At 34.7% G+C, this 27,884-nt stretch overlaps 1 protein-coding gene and 1 pseudogene across 13 annotated transcripts in view; one reads left to right on the top strand and one right to left on the bottom strand.

Moving 5' to 3' along the window:
* YTHDC1 (YTH N6-methyladenosine RNA binding protein C1) overlaps positions 1–26,239 on the top strand; it is a 38,104-nt gene extending 11,865 nt beyond the window's left edge. For 4 of the 13 annotated variants that reach the window (XM_086405549.1, XM_086405542.1, XM_086405547.1 and 1 more), the window contains exons 4-17: positions 63–489; positions 5,596–5,685; positions 6,153–6,206; positions 6,784–6,878; positions 9,004–9,112; positions 9,222–9,339; positions 16,282–16,366; positions 17,544–17,710; positions 20,234–20,316; positions 21,466–21,502; positions 21,575–21,638; positions 21,742–21,804; positions 23,286–23,420; positions 25,234–26,239. In XM_086405549.1, coding sequence (XP_086261675.1) covers positions 63–489; positions 5,596–5,685; positions 6,153–6,206; positions 6,784–6,878; positions 9,004–9,112; positions 9,222–9,339; positions 16,282–16,366; positions 17,544–17,710; positions 20,234–20,316; positions 21,466–21,502; positions 21,575–21,638; positions 21,742–21,804; positions 23,286–23,420; positions 25,234–25,458 — 1,752 coding nt within the window. In that variant the 3' untranslated portion in view covers positions 25,459–26,239. The remainder of the gene's footprint in view (positions 1–62; positions 490–5,595; positions 5,686–6,152; positions 6,207–6,783; positions 6,879–9,003; positions 9,113–9,221; positions 9,340–16,281; positions 16,367–17,543; positions 17,711–20,233; positions 20,317–21,465; positions 21,503–21,574; positions 21,639–21,741; positions 21,805–23,285; positions 23,421–25,233) is intronic. The other 9 variants (XM_086405551.1, XM_086405543.1, XM_086405548.1 and 6 more) reach the window with 3 other exon arrangements.
* A 543-nt stretch (positions 26,240–26,782) lies between these two features.
* LOC147370568 (large ribosomal subunit protein eL33 pseudogene) lies at positions 26,783–27,150 on the bottom strand (annotated as a pseudogene).
* Between the last annotated feature and the right edge of the window lie 734 nt (positions 27,151–27,884).

The raw sequence follows: 27,884 nt of genomic DNA, 5'->3' as shown, positions 1-27,884 counted from the left end.
AACTATTTATTCACTCTGACCTTGTTGTATGACTGCTGATTCCCTTTTTCTTTAAACATCAGAGAATTGGGCTTGAAGTGGATAGACGTGCAAGCAGATCCAGCCAGTCTTCTAAGGAGGAAGTGAACTCTGAAGAATATGGCTCTGACCACGAGACTGGCAGCAGTGGTTCTTCTGATGAGCAAGGCAACAACACTGAGAATGAGGAGGAGGGGGTGGAAGATGTGGAGGAAGACGAAGAGGTAGAAGAAGATGCAGAGGAAGATGAAGAGGTGGATGAAGATGGAGAGGAGGAGGAGGAGGAAGAAGAGGAGGAGGAGGAGGAAGAAGAGGAGGAAGAGGAGGAAGAAGAATATGAACAGGATGAGAGAGACCAGAAGGAAGAGGGAAATGATTATGACACTAGAAGTGAGGCTAGCGACTCTGATTCTGAATCTGTTACCTTCACGGATGGGTCTGTCAGATCTGGTTCAGGAACAGATGGATCAGGTACTAATTTTTATATGTTAAAGTTTGTCTTTATTTTTTAGTTGATTGGTGTTCTTCTTGAATATTTTAAAATTGAATTATGAAATTTGAGGCACTGTGGCGAGGCACTGTGGGATGTTAGTAAGACTGTGCTGTGTTTTTGTTCTTTTTTTTTTTAAATATGGTGTGTTTTGGAATGTATTATGCACTTGAATAAGATTTACATATCTTAGTAAAGGTGTTTCTCAGCTCCAAATTAATTGTATTGCAAATGCACATTACTTCATTTGTTTCTCTAATAAGGAAATATATCTGAGGTTTTATTGTTATAAATTCTTAGATTTACATACTAGTCGACACTAGCTTAAACACTGCTGTGCTTAAAGTATATTCATATGGAACCTATCTGCTAGGTATTACAGTATTTTCATGTTAAATGCCTCTAGATTTCCATCATGTGGCAACAGAAATCAAAATAACTTTGTTTTTCTCTTGGGAGCATGAACTTTTATTTTTATACCTTTGGGTTGACTGACTGAGGCAATGCCTCCAGAGGGCTGGGTTTAAAAGGTATTAGATGGAAAATAAGAGTATAAAATTTTTGTGGAGAGACTGGGAAAGAATATTAGATGCTTTGCCACTTTCTCTGACCCAGGAGACTTAAAGTAGGAATGGTAGATAGTTGTAGTCACTAGGCTGAGGGGACCCTCTTTTGGGGAGAAATTCAGAAGGTAGAGTAAGGAGAGGTCAGGGTCCTTAAAGATCATTGGCCACTATATGATGATTATAGTGCCATGGCTGTCTTAATGTAAAGGTGCAACCAGATCTGCTACATAGGCCAAATGTAACAAACATTGGAACACAAGAAAAGTTCTGTTCTTTTGATATATGTGATAGTTACAATGTCATTATAGAATTTTATCATTTTAGTAGTACATTGTTGGTTAATCGTATTCTTGATAGTGTAAATGTTAGAGCAGATCGCCAGGTATTCTCCAGTTGACAGCTGAAGTGCTGCTAGCCTTCTACTCACCAGAGTTCTAGGTTTGGGAGGTAGACAGGTTTTTGAAGGTGGTTAAAGAGTTAAACTGAACAGATGGGTAGTTGGGTTTAATACAAAAAAACTTGTGGAATCTATTACTATTATTCCATCATACTTTGCACAGACTGATGGGATATGCATTTATAATTTATGATAATGGATGGAGAACAAAAATTGCATTCAAAGTTTGAATGAATGTTCATTTATTGTGGAGAGTGTGAAAATAGAAAAGTAGGGGACATTTTATTGTAGGAATCTTCTTTTTGGTGTCCACATTAGGAATGATATTTCTTTGACTTGAATGTTTATCTTGTTTAAGTTAAATAGGGGAGACTTATTTGGAGAAGGGAATGGCTACCCATTCCAGTATTCTTGCCTAGAAAATCCACGAACAGAAGAGCCTGGCAGGCTACAGTCCGTTGGGTTGCAATGAATCAGACACGACTGAGCGAGTAAACACGCATGCCAAGGAGATTGTATAAATAGATCAGACCTGAAATCGTGTATTTTTAATAAGCTCCTAGATGCTGATACTTAGCAAGATACTTATTCATACTTTTTATGTTTTTTGTAGATTAGATATTTTGTATTGAATACTAACCAATGGTTTTTAGAAAACCTGGATATTAAAACTGTTGAGATTTATTGTTAGAGATACCTGGAACTCTTACTTTCCTTATTAAAGGAAGCTTTGTGACTTTTACATGGAACATGTTTTAAAGACTATTTAGTATGCAGGATATTATTATTTTTATCACGGAGCAGTTTCTATTACTGTGAAAGAAAAAGAACCTGAAACTTTAAAAGAGGGGTACCAGTTTTTAAATACAAAGAATGACAGTTTAGTTTCCTTGTCATGAATTTTCTAGCCTCTGGTTTATTTTACCTTATTTTTTCCTCTGACCTTTAGCAACTTCCTTTTATAATAAAAGTGACACAGTTGGTGCTTGTTAAAGGTTATTTTTTAGGTGACTTTTTTTTGATCTGAGAATAATAGTCAGGAGAGGGGATCATAAACTTAAGAACAATGAAAGTTAGTTGTACAAAAAAGATAAAAACTCCTTGGAGATTTTTCATGGTAATACAATATTTAACATTATATAAAAATTGTTGGGCAAGATCTGCTTCTGTTATTTTTCCTGCATCATCTTAGTTGAGAGATTCTTTTAGTACTTATAATCATAAAGTATTATTTTTAAACAGCAGTAGGAGTTGTATTATTCTTTGTGATCAATTTGTAATGTGTGGAAGTGGAAGTGTTAGTCACTCAGTTGTGTCCGACTCTTTGCAACCCCATGGACTGTAGCTCCCCAGGCTCCTCTGTCCGTGGAATTCTCCAGGAAAGAATACTGAAGTGGATTACCATTTCTTTCTCCAGAGGATCTTCCCGATCCAGGGTTGAACTTGAGTGTCCTGCATTGCAGCCAGATTCTTGACCATCTGAGCCACCAGGGAAACCTTGTAATGCTTAGATTCCCTAACTGTTCAAATAGGAAAAAGTAAAAGAAACATGTTAGACATTTTGAAAGAAATAATTTAGAATGATTTTTTAAAAACAAAGTTTATTTTTCTAGTCTCCTTCATGTGCATGTCAATTGAGTCAATGAATTCAGTTCCTTCTGTATGCTAGATGCTATATAAGAATGTGTAGTCAGTGAACAAAACAGGCATGATGAGAAAAGAGATTTGGGATGTGACAAAAACTCCTGTTTCTCATCTGTTTGGTTGAGGTTTTCAGTTATTTTGTACTAAAACTTCAGTTTAATTTCTTTTCATGTCTTAACAGTTTACCCTGAGGGAGAAGATTTTAAAACTTGAAAGTTAGGTCTTATTCAAAGCCGGCAAGCCTAGGAATACTTTTTTCTATAGCTAGCTATATGAATATCAGTATGTTCCCCAGTTGCTAGCTTTAAATGGGCTCGGTTTTGAAATTGTGTCAGTATGTACTGCCTTGCCTTTCTCTATTTGCCAGAGTTAGAAACATCAGCATCATTTATAAACTTGTTAACAGTCTTATTTGGAGAAGGTATTAGTAGTAAATTACAAGGGGGAGAAATGCTTACTTAGAAGGAACTTATTACCTTGTAGTTTTCCCTCTTTAAACTAGCTTAAACTTAGAATCCCCTTTCAAGAACAGTAGTAAAATATCTTTTCTACTCTCTTAATAAGAATAGAGCTCTTGTCTTGTACTTTCAAGTTAGAAACTAGGATCTGCCACTCAGGAACCATGGGACCCTGGCCAAGTTTCCTAACCACACCACTAAGTTGAGGTTTCCTTTTCTATAAGTGAGAATAATGGTATTATGTATCTTACGAGTTTGTTTTAAGGTTTAAGGGAGATAATCTATTTAAAGCTTTTAAAAAGAAGTTTATATGAAAGATCGTTGATTACTGTTATAACATTCTCTTATTTTTATAAAAATAAGTATATATGTTTTCTCCCATCATATTCCTTTTTTTAGCTGTAAAGGTGCTTATCATGAAGTAATTAAAATACTGATAAACAGAGACAGGAGAGCCTAATTCCATTTTAGGTCTTCATTTATATGCTTATAAAGTTCCAAATTAAGCTTGAAGTTGTTTTTATAAGTAATGCAAACCTTTTCTGTCTATTGAAGATTCCCAGCTTTTTAATAGCACTATACAGACCATCACTGAGATTTTAGAGATAAATTTTGAATTGAATTTGAAAAGCAGTAATTCAGGAAGGAAATGGTCAAAAAGAATGTATTTGAAGACACAGAAGCAAGCAGTGACAACCAGAAGGGACTTACTAGTTTAGTGTAATTTTTTTTATTTGAACAGTTGAAAACCTTTGAGTTCTGGGGTTCATTGGACATCTCAAATCAGACTTGGAATTTTGCTGAAGAATGATAGTAAGCTTTTTAAAAGAGGACTTAAAACAGTGATACTTGGTGCATAGAAGGGAACATTGTAATTTTTTTTTAACTTTATTTTGTATTGGGGTATCGCTGATTAACAGTGTTGTGCTAGTTTCAGGTGAACAAGGAAGGGACTCAGCCATAAATACACAGGTATCCATTCTCCCCCAAACTCCCCTCCCATCCAGGCTGCCACATAACATTGATCAGAGTACCTACTCTGCTATACCGTTGGTCCTTGTTGGTTACCCATTTTAAATACAGCAGTATGTACATATCAATCCCAAGCTCCCTGACTATCCCTTCCTCTCATTCCCCACTCCCCACCCCCAACCATAAATTGGTTCTTGAAGTCTATGAGTCTGTTTCTGTTTTGTAAGTTTGTATCATTTCTTTTTAGATTCCACATATAAGGGATGTCATAAGATATTTTTCTAGGTCTGATTTCATTCAGTATGACACTCTCTAGGTCCATCTCTGTTGCTGGAAATGGCGTTTTCTCATTCTTTTTTATGGCTGAGTAATACTCGGTTGTAGATATGTATCACCTATTCTTAATTTATTCCTCTGTTGATGGACTGTATGTTGCTTCCATGTCTTGGTTGTTGTAAACAGTGCTACGATGAACATTGAGGTGTATGTATCTTTTAGGATCATATTTTCCCCCGGATATATGCCCAGGAGTGGGATTCAGGGTCATACTAGCTGAATGTTTTTTAAGGAACATCCATACTGTTCTCCATTGTGGCTGTGCCAATTTGCATTCTCAAGAAAAGTGTAGGAGTGGTCTTTTCTCCCCACACCTTCTCCAGCATTTATTATTTGTGGATTTTTTGATGACAGCCATTCTGGCTGGTGTGAGGGAACACCATAAATTTAATTGAAAGAAAAGTAGTGTTTGCTTTGCAGAATTTTTTTTCCTGCCTTTTAAAACTTTTAAGACTTCCTTTTATATATAGGGTAAGTAGTTTTTAATTAATGGCTGTGCATTTTTATTTGATTCAAATTGGTGGGAGAAATAAAAAATGTGCTTAGCTTTTGAACAGTGTCTGGATTGGAACACTTTCTTCTGAGGAAGTTAAGTGGGTCAGGAGAGGTTAGTAATGAAAATCCAGAGGTTAGGGAAAATCCAGACATGATACATCCTTATTTGATTAATTTACATTGTAATGTTTTTAAAAATCTTGTCTTATTCTTTCTTAGATGAGAAAAAGAAGGAAAGAAAGAGAGCTAGAGGCATATCTCCTATTATTTTTGATAGAAGTGGAAGCTCTGCATCGGAGTCATATGCAGGTATTCTCATTTACTCTTATTTGTGATCATATCTGACTGATTCTAATGTAATCTGCTGTAAAAAGTGTGGAGGCTGTAGTTTAGCGTGAACTTGTTGATGTTCATTAGTATTGATTTCTGGCATGTTCAGTGTAATAATTCTAGAAGAAACTAAGCTTTTTCTTATTATTTTAATCCTGTTCTGTTACTGCTTAAGTGGAATTTCACTTTTTTTTTTTTTTTCTTGGAAGATGATGATTCAGTGACTAGTTTTCTGAGTGAGAAATTGTTCAAATATTTTTAAAAACATCCAAACAACCCCAAAAGCAAAACACTCGTACACATTGAGAAGTATTTTTTTTGTGTGTGTGGGTGCGCCAGGAAGAATAATTTGTCTTGAATGAGAACTTTATGTGACAAGACTGTAGAAATTTTGTCTTATCTCTATTAAAGCCCAATCTGAACAAATGTACTTTGGCTAAATACAGGTTCAGAAAAGAAGCATGAGAAATTATCATCTTCCGTTCGTGCTGTCCGAAAAGGTATCATTTAAATTTGAAATTGTTTTCATTGCATGCTGCCTTAAAGTCATTATTTTGCCTTATTGGTTCTCCATTAATAGTTGGTTTTAATGTAGTAATGTTCTGATATATTGCATTAAGGGGGGAAAATATAATGTCTTACACAGAGCTCTGTATTCACTTTTTGCTGCCATATCTTTTAGAAAAATAGCAAACATCTTCAGCTACCTTAGTTTCTGGACAGAGTGGATGATGTGTGTGTAAAAAATATGTATATATTTTAATAGCATAAGAATTTATTACAATTTTAAATGGTTAATGTGATAAAAATCCATAAAATTTATAGCTATTTTCACACAAAATATGGATCTGATATATCGGAACATTACTATATTAGGTTTGCCTTCTTGCAAAATGCTGGTGTCTTTTCTTAGCTTTGCTTTACTACGTGTTGTGGCTTAGCTTTTCAGGTTGAATGGGTGATTATGAATTTTAAAAGTTTAGCTGGGTTGCGGAGGGCTAATTTCAGTTAGTACAACTTAAATTCCTCTGTGTGATAATGGCCTCTGGTTAATCAGTTTGGATTTCTTTTTTTCAGATCAAACCAGTAAACTCAAATATGTTCTACAGGATGCAAGATTTTTTCTCATAAAGAGTAACAACCATGAGAATGTGTCCCTTGCCAAAGCTAAGGTATTAGCATCAGTTCTGTTGAAACTATCCTAACCTTGAAAATTTTACATGTGAAGGTGGACTTAACTATCACTTGAGTACATGAGATACTGTAATATTCATTAAAGCTTTAAAGCTCTTTCCCACAGTTGCCCTCAGGGTCTGCTTTTTTTAACTGGTTAAGCAACCCAAGTAGTAACTTTAAGTTTTATTTTAAGTCTTCTGAAGATGAGTTTAGAAGTAAAATTATTCAATATTTGAAGAATATATTTCATTATACATTGTACTGCAAAAATGGTTCAAGTTTTGTGTTTCTTTATTCCAGTTGCTAGTTTATTATACCAACACTTTTTAAAAAGGTTCTTTAGTCAGCCAGTTTTTGTTTTGTATTACTGCTTGTTTTCCACCTTGAGGTTTTCTTGCAAAGAAGGTGTTCCTCTATGGAGAATCTCAAAAGTAAGATCACTTGGATTTCAAAGAAAAGAGAAGACTCAGTTTACAGGCCCACCCTAGCCTTTACAAAAGGGATATACCTGGTTGCTGTCAGATGTTGTAAGATTAATTTTTTTCTAATGTTTTGTTGTAAAATACATCTACTTTTTATACAAACTATTACAGTGTTTTCATATTTTTGGTTTAAGACAGTTTCCACTGACTTCAAGAAAGGTAAAACTAAACATTTTTTTAAAGATATTTCTGTCAGTATAATGATTCTGTATTTCTGATTTGCGGTTAACCCATTCAATTTTACAGATGGAAGGAATAATATGCCAAATAACTATGTAATGGAAATTTATTCTGTTCCTCAGCTGGAGTGGATTTAGGCAAAAGTATTTAAGCATCTAGTGTGAATGAGATCTAGTATGTATCAGCAGATCAAACTGAATTGGAGCTTCTGCTTTACTTTACCATTCTGCCTCTTAATCTTTCATGAAGAAAGAATTGATTAAAATGCTTTGGAAATGGTAGCTGTGTTCCAGCTGTACATAAAACACAAGTCTCTTCAAACTATTGGTATATGAAAATTTGAACTTAAATTGAAAAGAAAAAGGATTCAAACTTAATAGAAATTCTTCCCTGTGATTTACTCACATATTTTTGCATCATTAGGCAGTTTTTATTTTACTTATTTTTATTTTATTTTTTAAATTAAAAATTTTTTTGGCCCTGATACACTACATGTGGGATCTTAGTTCTCTGACCAGGAATTGAACCTGTGTGCCCTTCAGTGGAAGTGCAGAGTCCTAATCACTGGACCACTAGGAAAGTCCTTGAGCAAGTTTTGTTTTTGTTTTTTCAAATTATGAAACTAGGATAACACATTTATTGGAAACTACAGAACAAAATTACATATAATTCCACTACAGATTACAGTTAACTTTTTAAGTAGATGAATTAAGATTTTTTTTGTTGGAGTTTCAGTATCACACTCTAAAATTAATAGAGTGAATATACAAAAGTAGAACAGTATAGTAGACGTGCAAAGCACTATGAACCAATTCAACATAATTAAGATTTTATACAGTTTTCACACAACAGCAGGGTACAAATGCTATTCATGTTACCATAGACTGTAATCCAGGAGACAATTGGAACATATCCACGGATGTAAAACAAAGTGAAAAATTTCATAGTCTAAAGGTATTGAAATCATACAGTCTGTTCTCTTATTGTGGAATTATGTTAGAAATCAATGTCAAGAGATATTTGAAAATAATACACATATTTTCAAGTGTATTGTGACATTTACCAAAAGAGATCTCTGACTTAGCCATTGAAAGTTTAGACACAATTTTTAAAGAAGAAATGTACACATTGTGATTCACTTTCAAACAAAATGTTTTTCTGGTAGTAAATGGTTCTAATTTAGAGTAACTGTTGGTGATTGTTGTTATTGTGTAAAATTCTAGCTCATATGTTTTGGTCAGCTCCTGCCCTCATGTGTTTCACTCATAGTTTTAATATTTTTGTTAAGTTTGGTTAATTTTCTCCATATTTTTCCCGAGTATTATATTATTTTGACTGCTGATAAATAGGACCTTTATTCATAATAGCTTATTGGTAGCCTTGGTCTTTTGCAAATATAATTGGAAACATAAAAGATTTATATTAATTTCAATCTGTGATCTTCACATCATTTATATAGGGTGTATGGTCTACACTGCCTGTAAATGAGAAGAAATTGAATGTTGCATTCAGATCTGCAAGGAGTGTTATCTTAATATTTTCTGTGAGAGAGAGTGGAAAATTTCAAGGTAAAATTTCATTGTTAATTTTTCAAGGGAAATTTCAGGGTAAAAATAAATTGGATATGTAAAAACATTAATTATATTTGCATGAATACATTATAACTTCTTCCCTTAGGATTTGCAAGACTTTCTTCAGAATCACATCATGGAGGATCTCCTATACATTGGGTACTTCCAGCAGGAATGAGTGCTAAAATGCTGGGAGGTGTCTTTAAAATTGATTGGATTTGCAGGTAAATTACACACTTCACTGTAGATAATTAAAATTGCCCTTGTTTTAAGTGGGCTACCAGTTGATAATGTTAACATGTATGTAGTTGTAATTTATTATCCTAATTATTCTCCCCTTTTTTGGTCTTACTCCTAATCTGATTGGGACCTGTGGGGTTTATTCAACAATATTGAAAGTAAAAATAACATTATATACTTTGTTTACAACCTTTATAATCTAAGATGCATAGGGCAAAGATTTAGTCAAGAGTTTTATGTATTTCATTGGTTCTCTGTGTTAGTAACATAGCAGAATTTATGAACCAGACAAATGCTTGGAATGTTACTTAACATTTATATTTAGTGGTTTAACTTGGCATTTTATTACTGTAAAGTAGGAAAATAGTCACTCTTTGGCTTGGCTGAATAACATTTTGGAGGTGACTGATTTAGTTGTGAACAAGTAGTGTTTTTTAAGGAAGTTAGCAAAGTCATGTTAGTTAGCATTGTGATTCTTGAAACTGAAGTAATTAAGATTTAAATGTTTGTTATAAAAATAACTTACTTTGAACTCAGAGTTATTTACTACTTTTTTTGATTTTACTGAATGATTTTACATTGTTTTAAAAAAAAAGATTAAAACAGTCAGTTTAGATAATGCAGAAAAACTTAACACTTCAGGAAATGGACAGTTTGTTGTCTGGAACTGCCAGCTGGGGTGAAGGCAGAAAGCTTTTATAGGATAAATAGTAATGAATAAGAAAGATACTAATAAGAGATTATTTGACTGGGTGGGGTAGCATTGTCAACCTTGCTTGGAATGAGGAAGCCCAGAGCTGGCTTCATGTTTGGGGACTGGCTGGTAGGACATACTGCATTTCTGGTCAAATGGAGCATTTATAGGAACATGAAAGTTACCTAAATTTCAGTTTGCTGGTTTGGCACCTTGGGCAGGAGTGACTCCATCTTGGGCCTAAAAAGGTATTTCAACAGTCTGAAAAGCTAGTTATTTAAGTGATCTTGGCATGCACAAATCTACTACTTGTAAAATTAATTTTAGTTAAATAAGAATTACCTGAAAGGAACCATAAGGATTTTTTGGTATTATAAGTTGACTTAGGTGGATTTTGAGGGGGATAGAGGAATTAGATAAGAAGGAAAAATGCTATTTGTTTTCATGAAGGCAAACTAACACACAGAAGAACTATGAAATCAGAAACCTTGGGGGTGGGAGGTGTTGGGTATGTTGGGTGATAGAGGGAGCCACCTTTTCAATGAAGCAGAGTCAGTAAAGAGAACAACAAAAGGCAAAGATTATTATTAATGTGGGTCAGCCTAAGGAGTTAAACGTTTACTTTGGGACACTGAAGAACTATGAAAATACATGGGCAGTGATACAGCAGACTATGCTGATATTTAATGGAATAGCAAAATGCTAGAGAGATATATATATATATATCACCATTACTTTCTATAGGGAAAAATTAGAAGCAATCTAAATTCTCTTGTACAGGAAATTGGTTAAGTAAATTATGGTTTGTAATGTAATACATGTAACATGAAAAGATTTAACAGATGAAAGGATACATAATTACATTGAAATGCATTGTTAGCATGGTGAGACTATAGATAATATTCCCATACTCCATTGTACCCAGGGTTTTAAAATGAAGTTCTTTATTTCTAAAATTAATCATAATCAAAATTACAAAGTTTAGAAATCTGGTGGTAGTTTATAGGGAAGACAAGTTATTTCTTAGAGATGAGACATTTTTACTTATAATTTTTTTGATAGATAAAGGCCAAAGGAAAGGTTTGCTAAGTCTATGGTTTTATGACTAGAGACATTACTGGTGTCACTGAAAGATATTTGGAGATGATGCTTTCTTAGGAATAGAAGAAAAGTAATTACCCAGTTTTAGATTGGTGGTAGCAAATTTTATTTTGAATTTTACTTATTTAACTTTTATTTTCAAATTATTGATAAATTTCTCAATTTTAGAAAATTAATTTATACACAGATTATTGTGTCATTTTCTTCTTCATTGACTTACTGGCAGTTTTACTATCTTATTTATATTAGCAACAGAAGAGGGAAAAATTCAAATAGTCCATCCTTCTAGCAGTTTGCAAAATTTGGGGTAGTAATTCTTATTTTTAAGTAAGTTTTAAGGTTTACCTGAAAAGAATATTTTTAAATTAAAAAAAATACAGCTTTAAAAAGAAAAAGTCACAAGTATGTTCAAGAGTAATTTTATAGTACTTAAAAGTTCTGAGGAGGCACATGATATTATTACATTGATATTTCCTTGGGTAAGTCACTTGAACTGTTCTCCATATGAAATGAGAATTACTTATAACTGTTAGTGTTAAAATGATTCATCAGTTCAGTCACTCAGTCGTGTCCAACTCTTTGCGACCCCAATGAACCACAGCACACCAGGCCTCCCTGTCCATCACCAACTCCTGGAGCCTACCCAAACTCATGTCCATTGAGTCGGTGATGCCATCCAACCATCGTATCCTCTGTCATCCCCTTCTCCTCCTGCCCTCAATCTTTTCCAGTATCAGGGTCTTTTCCAATGAGTCATCTTCACATCAGGTGGCCAAAGTATTGGAGTTTCAGCTTCAATATCAGTCCTTCCAATGGACACCCAGGACTGATCTCCTTTAGGATGGACTGGTTGGATCTCCTTGCAGTCTAGGGGACATCAAGCATCTTCTCCAACACCACAGTTCAAAAGCATCAATTCTTTGGCGCTCAGCTTTCTTTATAGTCCAGCTCTCACATCCATACACGACTACTGGAAAAACCATTGTCTTGACTAGACGGACCTTTGTTGACAAAGTAGTGTCTGCTTTTCAATATGCTATCTAGGTTGGTCATAACTTTCCTTCCAAGGAGTAAGCGTCTTTTAATTTCATGGCTGCAGTCACCATCTGCAGTGATTTTGGAGCCCAGAAAAATAAAGTCTGACACTGTTTCCCCATCTCTTTCCCATGAAGTGATGGGACCGGATGCCATGATCTTAGTTTTCTGAATGTTGAATTTTAAGCCAACTTTCTCACTCTGTTCTTCTTCGCTTTCTGCCATAAGGGTGGTGTCATCTGCATATCTGAGGTTATTGATATTTCTTCCTGGCAATTTCGATTCCAGCTTGTGCTTCCTCTAGCCCAGCGTTTCTCATAATGTACTCTGCATATTAGTTAAATAAGCAGGGTGACATTATACAGCCTTAACGTACTCCTTTTCCTATTTGGAACCAGTTTGTTGTTCCATGTCCAGTTCTAACTGTTGCTTCCTGACCAGCATACAGATTTCTCAAGAGGCAGGTCAGGTGGTCTGGTATTCCCATCTCTTTCAGAATTTCCCACAGTTTATTGTGATCCACACAGTCAAAGGCTTTGGCATCATCAGTAAAGCAGAAATAGATGTTTTTCTGAAACTCTTTTGCTTTTTCGATGATCCAGTTTAAAAGGATTAAACTTTAATAAATACAAATCAGATATGATAGTTACTAGAGTTTTATTTAAGTGCCTTTTGGATTTAATAACTGGCTCTGAGTTTTTTTTAGGTGTGGTCCTTGGATCACTTGCATCAGCAGTATCTGATTATTAGAATGTAGGATTCTGACATGTGCCTCAAACCTGTATGCACACACTCATGCTCACTCACTCAGTTGTGTCCAACTCTTTGTAACCTTTTGGACTTTAGCCCGCCAGAATCCTCGTTCCACAGGATTATTTTCAAGCAAGAATACTGGAGTGGGTTACCATTTCCTCCAGGGGATCTTCCCAACACAGGGATCAAACCTGAGTCTCCTGTATCTACTGTATCTTCTGATTTGCAGGTGGATTCTTTACCACTGAGCCATCGGAGAAGCCCCATAGGCACACTTGAGTTTTTAAGACTAGATGGTGCATGGTAGCACATAAGGAAGGAAGCATGCATAAAAAGTCCCAGTTGCCACTGGGAGTTAGATCAAAATAAGACTAAAATTATAAAATATTATTCAACCAGAATTAAATCTGTGTTTTAACCTCACCCCTATCGGGTCCATTCCAAATAACCCATTTCTCTTTTCTTTCATGGTTTCTCTGCTATTCCTGTTAGCTTTAATGACCAACTATTTAGTACATACAGAGTCTTTGTACAGTTCATGTTCTTTTTTTAAATATGCCCCATTTACTAAGCTCCTTAAAGTAGAGAATCACTGCCATGTTACCTAGAATACTCACAGTAGAGATAAACATCTGTAGGCCTCTTCCTTACATGTCTGCTCAAAAGCTAGTTTTTAGGATGCCTGCTATATACTCGTGATAACCACAGATGTACCATTTCTCTTAGTTTTAACCTGAGCCCTGTTGTACTTAAAGCGTCAAAGTTCCCTGTGATATTCAGGCTGAGATTAAATAATTTGTCAAAACAGTGGGCATATGTCTCTGGAATTCAGTTAGAACCAGTGCCATCAAAGAACCACCAAAGAATTTTAACCCCAAGTGACTCAACCAGCTCAACATAATGCCTTTTTTTGGGACCAAGGGTAATCCATGGCTAATGTTTAAATAGCAGTGATAATTCTGTGCAATAATAACTTGAAACCTTCCTGTGCTTTGGTAGTTGAAAGTGAAAGTGTTAGTTGTTCTGTCGTGTCCAACTTTGTAACCCCATGTATTGTAGCCCTCCGGGCTCCTCTGTCCATGGAACTTGAGGCAAGAATACTGGAGTAGGTTGCCATTCCCTTCTCCAGGGGATCTTCCTGACCCAGGGATCGAACCCAGCTGGGTCTCCTGCATTGCAGGTGGACTCAACCATCTGAGCCACCAGGGAAGGTTGTAGGTTATTCCTTTCTGTAACTTATTAACTGGCAATTTAGAAGAAAAATATAAGAAACTTAAAATACAGTTTTTAACTATAGATCTGTGTCTGGATATTCTAGGCTTTGCTATGGCTTTAGTTTAGCTTAATGATGATCTCTTTCCTCCCAGCCCTCCCTGAAGTGGCGGGGTGGGGATGTGTGTATATATGTATATATGTACACATATATTTTTGTTTGTATACACTCTTGAACCACTCTTGATGTGTGAGGTAAGATGTCTTTTAGATGAAGATTCAGGCCTTTTAGTAGTACCTAGTGGGCATTTATTTCCACCACTCACTGCTCACTTTTCCCATACATTGACATCACCACCACAACAGATCATGCCACTTTGTAACTTTAATCTTTTCCTGTAGATGTTAAAAATATTTTCTGAGGTTTAAAAAAGTCCAAACTTTGAGCATTTAATATTCATCTTTAAGAAAATTCACATAAGGCTAGAAGTAAATGGTTGTATAGCTTGTCCATTGGACCAGGTCATTTGCATGTAATTTTTCTTCTCTGTTATGTCTTCACTCAGGTCCTTTTCATTGCTTCAGAAGTATCTCTGCTTTACCTTTCTACCTATGACTTTTCCTGAGTCACTTTTCTTTCAGGCTTATCCCTTATGCCACCTTTACCAGGTGGCATATAGAAGCATTTTCTATTTGTTTCTTTCTTGCTTGCCAAGACAAATACGACCATTCACATTAAAAGCAAAAGTTCTATACTCTGTTTATGGTACTCATTCTTTTTACAAAATACTTGTGTGTGCTTATTTATTGTTTGGTGAAAGCTGTTTAAAAAAGGTTAGGAATTAAAGCTTTTTATCTTACTCATCTTTGTATGCTTTTTGAGCAGTTTTATTTGTAGATATAGTTCTTTAATTAAAGCATTTCTTTAATTTGGCATTACTTTATACACAAATAGATGAAACATTATTGAATGATGTTAATTTCTGATTTTTTTTGGCAACAGGTATTTATTACTTGTCATGTTTATGTTCATTGTTGTGCTATAAAAATGCAGGGTATCTTTTTTTTTTTAAACTTGGCGAGACTATTTTGCCCTGTGGCTCAGAAACTGGAGCCTATAATATAGAGTGAAGTAAGTCAGAAAGAGAAACACCAATACAATATATTAATGCATATATATGTAATTTAGAAAGACAGTAACGATGACCCTATATGCAAGACAGCAAAAGATACAGCGATGTAAAGAATAGACTTGTGGTCTGTGTTGGAGAAGGCAAAGACAGGATGATTTGAGAGAATAGCATTAAAACATGTGTATTACCATATGTAAAATAGAGGACATGAAGCAGAGTACTCAAAGCAAGTGCTCTGGGACCACCCAAAAGAGGGTAGGGTGGGGTGGGAGGGGAGGTGGCAGGGGGAGGACACCTGGGAGGACACGTACATCCGTGGCTGATTCATGTCGATGTATGGCAAAAACCACCACAATATTGTGAAGTAATTAGTCTCCAATTAATAAAAAATGAAGTATAGCATTGTAGTGTAAGAGGAGAGATAGTGCATAATTAATACATGCAAATATGTAAATTTATAAGTATAAAATTTTGTATTATTGCTTTAGCAAAAGGGGAAGATAATTGAATCTGGGAAAGCAGTCTTGAACCAAGGGTAGGGGACATGTATTCATGTGGTATTAACTGCCTGGTTAAAGTTCATCTCTTTATTGATCAGTTATTAAAATATACAAGATTTTTAGTACATAGATATAAGATGTAAACATTTGATGTGTTATTTCATTTGCAAGCTACCTAAAACAAGTTTGAAGAGAGTGGCACTATCCTTATATTTATAAGATGAAGAAACTCAGGTTCAGAAAAGTTGAGAGAGACCAAACTGTCTTGGTGTCTTAGCTCATATTTTTAAGCATATTTAGCTTTTTTTTTTTCTTTTTGAGAATACAGGAGAATGTGAAAAGTGTGTCTCTGAATGTGGCTTTGTTTCTGGGAAATAATCTCTATCAATCTTATTTAGTCGCATTTAAGTCATGATTAATAGGAATTCATTACTAAAGTAGTATAAGGTCTTTAAAAGATTCTGCAAAATAGTATAATTGATATCACTTTGTGTTTAGGCGTGAATTACCCTTTACTAAGTCAGCTCATCTCACCAATCCTTGGAATGAACATAAGCCGGTAAAGATTGGACGTGATGGACAGGTTTGTTGTTTTAATTGATTCTAAAAAACATATATTTAATCACTCTTATAGAAATCTTTATTGAAAGATATTTTAAAACCATTTTTGAGTGAATTTCTGAGGATGATTGGGGAAAATATTCTTATTTGGAGTTTGTGATTACTGTAATTATGACTGATTTGATATGACCTCCGTTAATGTAGAAAGGTAGATTTATTTGGTACTGGATTTATACAATTGAAGGAAAAGTTTTTGAAGAGAACTGGCACGATTTTAAAAACCTTTTAGGTTTAGGTTTTTCATTGTATTATTACTGCTTAACAGATTCTGATACATTTTAGAAATGCCACTTAACATCTTTACTGAAGTTTTCTGAATAGAAAGAAACTATTAAAAGGAGATGAGTATGTGTATACGCAGGTTGTCGAGTCTGCAGATAAAATTAAAAATGTGCAGTGATTTAAAATAAACCTAGGCTTGTGACCCTTAGTTTTCTAAATGTAATTTTGAACCAAGTTTTTATTGCTTGTAAGTGAAAATGTTGGTAATTTAAAATAAAAATTATATAAAGCTCATAGATTAGTTTGCCCTTGTTAATATATTTCAGTGCATTTAGCAATTCATAACCATGAAAATTGTTGACACACTAAACATTTTTTCTCCATTGTATTAAGATGGATGACTTCATCCTGATACTTAATGTATTTTGCACAAAGAAATATTCCTTTGTTACAGAGGGTGACTGTCACAGATTCTGTAGTTAACCTTGGAGATTCTGTGCTGTGCTTAGTCATTCATTTGTGTCTGACTCATTGCAACCTCATGGACTGTAGCCCACCAGGCTCTTCTGTCCATGGGAATTCTCCAGGCAAGAATACTGGAGTGGGTTGCCATGCTCTTCTCCAGGGTATTTTCCCAACCCAGGGATCAAACCCTGGTCTCCCGCATTGCAGATGGACTCTTTACTGTCTGAGCCACCAGGGACACCATTTTTCCCCTTACATAAATACGTGAAACACTTTTGAAAAGCTTTTTAAAATCTTTCAAGGAAGTTGATTGGAATCTCATGTGATCATCAACCTTGGGAAGGAAACCTCCAAGTCAGCCTATTTTTGTTCTGTACATCAGGAAAATACAACAACTCTATCGAAAGTTTCTCCTTTTTTTCATTTTGTAAATTACTGCTTTCTTATTCCAGGAAATTGAACTTGAATGTGGAACCCAGCTTTGTCTTCTATTTCCCCCTGATGAAAGTATTGACTTGTATCAGGTCATTCATAAAATGCGTCACAAGAGAAGAATGCATTCTCAGCCCCGATCAAGAGGACGACCATCCCGTCGAGAACCAGTCCGGGATGTGGGAAGGTTAGAAACGTTCTTTGGACTGATAATAGGCACATATATCAGAATAACATGATGGAGGAATATGATTCGTCAAAAGTTTGTCCTGCGGTAAAGAAGAAAGAGAAAATCCTCAAATCAAGCTGCATGGACTAGTTTGTGGCTTCATTGAGGATTTCAGATGGTCACCTTGGTCTCAGTCATTTTTCAAGAGGAAAATGGGGATCTTTCCTTATGCAGAAAAAATTATCTGCTAAAGAGTGATAACCAGTTTAGATTAGATAGTAATCTGATAATACAATGTATACCATTGAAATGAGGTAGGCCTTTGTTGCTAAGAACAGGCTAGAAAGGAGGAAGAGGAGGAAGTCTTTATTTGCAAAAATTGTTAATATTTTGTAAAAAGCCTTTTCTTTCAGGTGTGTCTCTGGATAAACCTTATCAGATATGGGACTTTTATAAAGGATCACTATTATTTTTTCAGAAGATGACGCCTCATTTATTAGAGGATAAAATATTTTAAGTTATTTTGATATTCAAGAGGAGCATTGTTGGGACTGTTTCAGATTTTACCATCGTGATGTGTTAACCCCATTCTCAATATTGTCTAACATGTACCCCGTGAATTCACACATCTTGCTGAGCTTCTGAAAACTAGGTTCTTTCCAAAGGGGATCAAGTGGCCCTGGGAGACCCGGCAACAAACCAAAAAGAAGGGCTGTTGCTGTGTCTGTTTACAGCTTTTCCAGATGCTGGCAGTACCTGTGGACTTAAAGTGTTTTTTAGAGGATCGCCATGGTTGTTGATCACTACTTTATGAACTAAACAGCATTTTCCAGGAAAAGGGGTTTTAACTTGTTACAGAATTGGAGAAGTCTTTGCAAAGGACTGATTTAAGCCCTTCACCCAACACCTTACCCTGAGTAGATTTGCATACAGCTAAATCTAAAATATTCTGCTAAAGACTGTTGGATGTGTGGTTGATGGGATGAAACCTTTGGTTAAGTTTCCTTTTGGTGGAAACATCCTGTGGTAGGTACAGATAATCCAACAAGAGTCCCCTTTTCTTTGAGCTTAAGAAGGACACTGTCAAGTAGGTAGGAGGAAACCTGGCAGAGCCCCCTTACTTTTGGCCTAAAAGGACTGATCACCAAGATGTCTTTTGAAGTTTTAAGCTAAGAGATTTCCAGTGCAATACAGTACATACAAGTGAAGTTTTTACCTCAGATTTGCAATGGACTGTAAACTATACTTATTACACCACTACTCCTCTCAAGCCTGCCAGGGCCTCCATATTTGTATGTGGCTTACAGCTTAAAGTCAGTAGTTGGACTACTTTATGAACTGTTACTATCATGTTTTATACCGGTCGTAAATGCACTCCCCAAACTACAGGAAAGCGGTATGTTTATTTTTTAAACCAGTTTTTAATTTTCTTAGTCTTATTTATTGTAGATGCAACTGTTTTTATTATGTTGGGGGGCTTGGGTTTATTGCAGCTTTGTAGTTTGAGTGAACTTGTGTTGCAGAAGTTTATGAAAGCAGTAAACATTCAGAAATAACTGGAAAGCTAGTGATGCCCAGGTTATTACAGAGATTTTGACAAGGGTAAAAAGACATATTTATTATTACCTTAAAAAACCTGAAATTTTGTTTTTTAGTTTGTATAGCTCTTTATTAAATGCTAAGTATAATGAAGTGTATTTCATGATGTATATACGTTAACCTTAATGGTTACATTAACCGTTGAGATTTATGGAAGATAGTGAAGAGCAGCCTGCTGCAGATAGTAAAGTTTCACCTTCTAAAGAATACATTTTGAATTTGTATTATGAAACTCTGTTAAAACTCTGCCCCATTATTTGCCAGTTTATTTTAAGGCATTGTTTCTGGGAAAAAATTCCCACAATTTGTAAATGTTATTAACTTTAGAAATTAGTTTTTCAAAGTATTTAAACATTTTTAAAACTTTCCTGTAAAATAACTTTTAATAAGTATCAAATTTTCTGTATGATCATGTGAAAAGTATAATTTTGTACAAAGCAGAAGAAAAATATTTAAGAAATACATAATTTTATTCAGATTTAACCTAAAATGACACTAATAAGTTTAAATATATAGATTTTAGGGTTACCTGTTGTGTAATGATGAGAAGTTTTTTCCCCTTTATTTTACCTGAATGAAGACTTTATTCAGAAAAGTGTTTTAATTGTTAAACTGGATATTTATATTAGCTTTAGCTCATTTACTTTTGTTTAGATAACTAAAATGTGATTTACGTATTTTGAACAGATTACTTTTAAGTGTCTGATCATAGCACAAGGATTAGAGAATATATTTCTTTCTAGCAATACATCTAAAGATTGGTGTATAAGAATTTGAGGAATTAAAATTTAGAGATTTTAAGATGTTCACGAAAGACGAGGCTGTTATTCTAAAGGAAATAATGAGCTTTTTTTTGTACTTATTTCTGTCAGAAACTCTTGCTTTGCTGTTTGTTCTCCTAGCAGTTTCTGGTTTAATTTCTAATGTGTCTAATTTATGTAGGCGTCGACCAGAAGATTATGATATTCATAACAGCAGAAAGAAACCAAGGATTGACTATGCCCCTGAGTTTCATCAGAGACCAGGTTAATATTTTATAATCCTGCAGATATTTGACTTGAAATGATTAAAAACAACAACAGCACAGAATCTTCTATCATGACCCTATAGTTTTAAAAGTGAGAAAACTTTAGGATGCAGCTATTAATGACCTGAAATTGTAGGAAATGGAAACTGCACTTGTGTTTTAAGATTAAATAGGGAAAGCAATGAACTTACACTCTTATTAGGATTTTTATTCTCTTTGATACTTAGTATTTCCTGTGGTAGAAAGCTTTAATTGGAAACTGAAATTATGCTGTATTTTTCTAAATACATCTTTGATTTTCATATTTTTAGAGAGGAATGGGAAATGCTTGGTTTGTAATCTAAAAGCAGCTTTTCAGTTAACCTTTCCCTTACTGGAGTTGAAAAAGGCACACTGTAGTTAAAGAGAAGATATTTATTTAAAACAGTCAGTGATACACTTATAAAAATCAGACCATTTGGAAGTTGGTGTTAGTGAGCATTACAGCCTTGTTACATGACAGATGGCTTGATAAGCCTCATTCTTCTCCAAAATGGGATATTCTGAAGAAGTAAAATTTTTCCCCAGTAACTTGGCCACTTAAACTTTTTCACATTTTAATTTACTAAGTTCTTATGAGAAGAAGAGGGGAGAGTATTTCTCTGATTACTGTGGTTCTTTCATTTAAAATGTATATATTTTAATTTTTACAACTTTCGTTAATTTTGTTTTTCTCCCCTTAAGTTTGCATTTTTTAAAGCTTTGGTTGACTTAGCAAGGCTTATGTATTCTCAAGGTGGAAGGTAAACATTTGTTTTAAGGAAGACCTATTACAGTGTCCTCAAGATAATTCCTCTGTCCTTACCTTCCTATGGTGCAGCATGAAGAAATTTCTGTCTAGCAAGAATTGGGGTGTGGATTTAGAAGATCCATATGCAAACCTCTCTAACAGTTTATAATTCTGTGATATCAGTAAGTTATTTAGTTACTTTCTAATTATCATGTAATCCGAGAAGAAAATCTGAAAATGGAACAGTATGATAATAGTATCAATAGCTTCACTATTATATCATGGGAAGAATTGAAATGAGTGGTAAGGAAGGTTTAATTATGATGCCATAATAAAAAATATAAGTTTGATATACTAAAATGCTTGATGTTTGAACAGGGTATTTAAAGGATCCACGATACCAGGAAGTAGATAGGTAAGTTGGGTTCATTTTTGTTCAGTTTTGAATTACATTCTTGGAACTAGTTTATGAACCACCTGAATTTAGTTTCACAAATCTTATTCCCAACAGACGGTTTTCAGGAGTTCGCCGAGATGTATTTTTAAATGGGGTAAGCATTTCTTTTTTTTTATTTAATGCACATAAAATCAGTATCTGCTTTATTTTGTAAGTTCTGGGTTTTTATTTATTGACATTATCATCTTTCATTTTAGTCCTACAATGATTATGTGAGGGAATTTCATAACATGGGACCACCACCACCTTGGCAAGGAATGGTTTGTATTAATTCTGTTTTTGCAAGTTATATAATTTCATTTGCAGTTCCATACATTTTGAATGCTTACTTGGAGTATGATTGTTACAGTTACCCATTAAGAGACATAAAATACATGTCTGGTGATAAGTAAAATTGCATGCTGTTTTTAAAGTAAAGGCTAATGAATGATTGGATTTGTATTAATAGTGGAGGCTTAGTTGATAAATGTTATGATTTATTATTGTGGTGGCTAGTAGTGTAAACTCTTCAGGGTTCAAATACCTTCCCGTCTCAGCTCTGACTTTAGAAAAGTTTCATAATACATTTTTGTCTTAGTTTTCCTTATCTGTGAAATTTGGATATCCATTCATTCTTTGACTCATCAAACTATTTAGTACCTACTCTGCACGACCCTGTTTGCTCTGGGTGTACCTCAGTGAATAAATTGGGACAGTATGCCTATGCTTGTATAGTTTAAAATTTAATGGAATAGTGTCAACCTTGTAGGATTGTCAAGAAGCTAAGTTTGCAAAATACATGTTAAGTTTAGCATAGTGCCTGACCCTGATATTCAGTAAATTCTCTATGTTAAATAAGGTTAACTAAATCTTGTTCCTGACCTTTAATTTTTTCCTTTTTTTAAGAAAACTGGATGTTCTTCTTAAAGTATATTTTAAAGTATTAAAGATAGCTGAAGCATTAGTTCCTAATAAAATAAAACAGCTTAGAAGTTTAATTTGTTCTGATTGTTTCTTACCTTTTTATCTTAAAATGCTGCCTGTAATGTGGCCTTTTCATCTGACTTTTGTTTCACTTAAGGTACTGTATACAGACAGATGAATTATTTCTTTCCTTTAGAGTATGACATTTAAAAAATAATAGTAATATCTTGGCCCTAACTAGGGGGAGAACTACCTTGATTTTCCATCATTCATTTTATAATTGCATTATTCATTTTATAATTTCATTAGCTCTTTAAATACATTTGTGCATAGTATTAACATGACTGATTCTAGAGTCAGATTATCTGATGTTGTGTCTAACTTCTACCCTCTTTAGTAGCAGTGTGAATTTGAGCAAGTGACCTAACCGTTTGGTGCCCCAGTTTCCCTTTTTGTAAATTAGGATTACATAATAATACTATTACTTATAATTCTATTAGCACCTATCTGTAGGGTTGCTGTGGGGATTAAATGAGACTTCTAAAGTGCTTAGGACAGTGAATAGTAATCACTGTGTAGGATAGGCTTTTGATTTCTAGTGGTATTTTATGGTATGTAACATGTTAGATGATGGGGTTTAAATATTCAGGAGTTTCTTACACACATTTTTTTTCAACAAGCAAATACAGAGGGTATTTTAAAGAATGCTAATGTCATCAAAGTAAATGGCTTCAGCAGTAAATTCTTTGGGTTGGGTGGTTTGGATAGGGGAATTCTAAGAATGGTTTGTTACAAGGATGTTTTTTAGATGCTTATGGAAATGGTTTTCATTTTTTAGACTCCTTATCCTGGAATGGAACAGCCTCCACACCATCCTTACTATCAGCACCATGCTCCACCTCCTCAAGCTCATCCCCCTTATTCAGGACATCACCCAGTACCACATGAAGCAAGATACAGAGATAAACGAGTAGTAAGTGCACAAGAAGGCAAAAGCGTGAGGGAACTACTTAGAATTCTGTAGATAATTTAAATGTGGGGGACACTGACTTATTGGAAAAGACCCTGATGCTGGGAAGGATTGAGGGCAAGAGGAAAAGGGCGACAGGATGAGATAGTTGGATGGCATCCCAACTCAACGGTCATGAGTTTGAGCAAGCTCTGGGAGATAGTGAAGGTACAGGGAAGCCTAGTGTGCTGCAATCCATGGGGTCAAAAAGAGTCTGACATGATTTAGTGACTGAACAACAACCAGATTATGTTGATTAATAGATAATGGTTTCATATTTCTATTGCAGATTGTTTAGGCTAATCTCTTTGATTATTTAAGTGGATTATTTTTGAGTAAATATTTCTGGGTCTTCAATATAATAGTTGGGCTGAGTTTGTTTATTAAATGCTACACACATGATGACTCTGCTGGGCCACATAAACTTCTTTTTATCTTCCCACATGATAAAGAACATGCATGTCTGAGAACCAGTCAGAGCAGTAGTTTCTTATCTTTGAGATACTTTCATCTGTCATTTATTTCCTTATCTCATGAACTTATTAAGCCTTCAAAATAAAGTCACACTAGGACCATTAATATTTAGTAAAACAATCTGAGAATTCTAACAAACAGACTTTTGGAGAAGGAAATGGCAACCCACTCCAGTATTCTTGCCTGCAAAAGTCTGTAGACAGAGGAGCCTGGCAGGCTGCATGCAGTTCATGGAGTCACAAAGAGAGTTGGACGTGACTTCACAACTGAATAGCAGTAGACTTTTAGTAGTTTTTTTTTCCCCCCACCACTCAAGTGTACAGCCAGTGTATGATGAAATCTTAGTTGAATAGCTAGCTTGTGGTGTTTTTGAAAATGCCTTTTTTAAATGATCACATTACTTTCAAAAAGTTTTTCTGAGACTCTTAAACTGTTCTTGTCCTTTTTAACAGGTTGTGCTTCATGCACCATTATATAGTAGCTTTCTGGTTAATACATATGTGTAATATATTTTGTATTTATTTAATCGCTTTTTTTTAATATATGAAAGGTAGTGTGAAAATTTGAATCTTATAAGCTGACTTTTGAAGAAACAAAGTTCACTAAAGATGAGTTGAGAACTGAAAGAGGAACTCTAGAGCAGGGGTCAAACTTAGTAGTAGCCACAGTGACAACCTTGCACCTCACTTAGTTGCTTATCTTACCCTTCACTGTCCTCCTCAGCCTTATGTGTATTATTAGCTCTGTGTGAAATAGACTTCACAGTCTTATTGCAGTACATATTTTTAAAAAATTCTGTCAAATTCCATAAATTGTTAACAATGATTTAGTTTGAAAGAAAATCAGGAATGGAAGAATTCCCAATTTCACCTTTAGAGGGCGCAGTTGATTTGCTTTAGTTTGTAGACTCAAAGGAGGAAAAATTAAGTAGAATCCACCTGTTGCAGAAAAACATTGACATTTAGCATAGGTGGCCCCATGTATTGATGTTATTGATCATGCAGTTGGAGGTCATCATTAGGTGATTATTTGGCATAAATCTTATTAAAGAGATTGGTTAGAGAAATTAAAAACTGACTACAAGAAATGATTTTTTAATGAGATCTGAGTAAATCATCTGTTGTGTCTAATTAGTAAGACATCAGAATCCTTCTTCTAAACAATGTCAAAAGTGCTTTCTGTGAATTTATGCATTAGGGTATTTCTTTAGATTCTTCTCTCTACCAGACAATAATTACTGTAAATGGACTCATAAATTCCATTTGATTTTTGACATACCTTATCCATTTCTTACCTTTTCTAGCATGATTATGATATGAGGGTGGATGATTTCCTTCGTCGAACACAGGCTGTTGTCAGTGGCCGGAGAAGTAGACCCCGTGAAAGAGATCGGGAACGAGAACGAGACCGCCCTAGAGATAACAGAAGAGACAGAGAGCGAGATAGAGGACGTGATAGAGAAAGAGAAAGAGAGCGATTATGTGATCGGGACAGAGACCGAGGGGAGAGAGGTAGATATAGGAGATAATGCGCTTTTGGAAGCACTGATTGTTTAAAGATACAGAATCTTGTATTTTTCTTTTTGTGTGTGTTTACAAGTAGTAAATTTATTTTCAACTGTCTACTTAAAGTTCATTGTGTAGAAGGATTTATTATGACCCTCTTTGTTCCAAGCATGCAGTATAATAAGAACTGGAAAAACTCAAATCCTCCAAAAATGCACAGTTGACAATTTGAGTTGACACTTTTATTGGGACAGAATGGAACAGTCCAAGAATGTAGATACTGATTCAGTCTCTGTAAATCTTCATCTGCTTATAGGGTGTTCATCCTAGAGTTATTTTTTGTTCATTTTCTTTCTTTTGGATCTTGATTGATGACTGCCATGATATTTTGCTTTGATGTATTTCTAAATGTAGTTGCACACGGTTCAGTAAAAATAATGCTGCTATCAAGTATGCAAATATTGAAGTATGATGGTTTGACTCTATGGCAGTGTTGTAGCAGCCTCTTGGTTTCTCCCTTTCCCTCTTTTTTTTAATCTTAAAAAAGTCACTTTTTATTTTTCTTCGTCTTCAATGATGAGAGCAATATTAAGAAGACATTGCTATCTAATTTTTAATCTTTTTAGATAGGAAAACTTCTTATGTTCAGTAGCATGGTTGATGCTATTGGTTTAGCCTTCTCCTCCAAACTGTATACATTGGCTTGGAATGTTCACAACCTGCGTGTGTGGCAGCAGAAGATAATTCCCATATTCTACATTGCTACTGTTTTGTATAAAATAAATTGGTAAAGATTGACACTTATCTCTTGTGTTTCTTTCTTGTCTGAACGCAAGTTTGTTTTCTTGTGTATGATGTATGGGTTGGCCAAAAAGTTCATTTGGCCAAATAGTTCATTTGGGTGTTCCATATGATGTTATGGAAAGACCCAAATGAACTTTTTGACCAACCTATTAGTAGACATAAGAGAATGCTTTGTGCTTAGAAATTGTTGGACCCCCATTTGTCTTTTTTGCATATTTTATCGAAAATGATTAACCTAGGTCAATTATATATAAATGCTTACTTTTGTTTCTAATATAAGAACTAATGGTACATAGTGGAATTTCATTGATATTTTGGTTAAGGTATTCATTTGGTAGCATTTTTGGATCTACTTTGGTTACAGGATTATTTTGTTTTTTTCAGGTTTTGTGTTCATCTTTGATAAGTTAGATATTTCATATTTTACTTTTAAAATACACCTTTAAAATTAACCCTCATTAATCCCTCTCAGTAGTAACAAGCTATATAAAATATAGTTTATAAATAAATAAGTTTATATTTAAAAAAATAAAAGATTAAAAATTTTTTTTCATAAATCCACATGTTTATTTATTTACTTTTTAGTAAGTTTAAATACTTAAAGGATGCAACATCACACAGGTTCTATGTCCAGTAGCAGGAAGGTTGCTTTGAAATTCGGTACGAACCATGCCACTGTTGCTATGAGCGTGAGTTATCTTTTTCCAGATTACTCTGATTTTGTTAGGTTATCTGCCAGGAGTTACTGTGATGTTCTCTGCTTTGTGCACATAAGCAGATCACTTGCCTAGATAGAATTCATCCCAAGCATATACACCTTCAGTTTTCAGCAGAGCTGTGTGCTCCCTCTGGTTCCACAGACCCCACTTTTAGCCAACAAAAATGGCCTTGTACCACAGCCTTCCAGACATAGCTGTTGTTTTAGACATCCTGCTCCCAGCAGGCCTCCACAGGATCCAAGATGGCTGAAAGAACTGTATTTTAAGTTACCATTTTGGCCTTTGTTATGTTGAATATTTAAATATTTGTGATATTTGCGTGTTTGATCACATTTTCTCATTTTCATACACTGTCATAATTCTGTGCTAGATCATGTTCATAATAGTGTCAAAAGAACACAAGAACTTCACTGTTGAATGATTTTTAAAACTGTCAGCTTACTGCTTTCATATTCTCACTGACATTTAGAATATTTTTCCATGCGCTCCCAATTAGTATTTAGGTTGGTGCAAAAGTAATTGTGGTTTTGCATTGTTGAACTTTGTCGTTTGATATTGAAATATATTCTTAAATAAATGTTATGTTTACATCATTTTAGCACATTTCTTGCCTTATATTTCTGCTGAAGATTTATAGCTGTTTAATTTAGACTAGAGAAATGATGTTAGACAAAGAGCAAATTCAAGCGATTTTCTAATTGGAGTTCAAAATGGTTTTTATGCAACAACCAGCTCTGGTTGGACCAAGAAGTTCCAAAACACTTCCCAAAGCCAAACTTGCACGCCCAAAAGGTCATGGTTACTGGTGGTCTGTTGTCAGTCTGATCCACTACAGCTTTCTGGATCCTGGCAAGACCATTACATCCAAGAAGTGTGCTCGGCAGATCGCTGAGCTGCACTGAAAAGGCCCAGTTCTCTCCACAATG

This window comes from Bos grunniens, chromosome 6, assembly GCF_055505025.1.
Source record: "Bos grunniens cultivar Pamir isolate PY7600 chromosome 6, Bosgru_T2T1.0, whole genome shotgun sequence".
Classification (NCBI taxonomy): Eukaryota; Metazoa; Chordata; class Mammalia; order Artiodactyla; family Bovidae; genus Bos; species Bos grunniens.
Note: the sequence above shows the minus strand (reverse complement) of the source record. Positions and strands in the feature narration are given on the sequence as shown.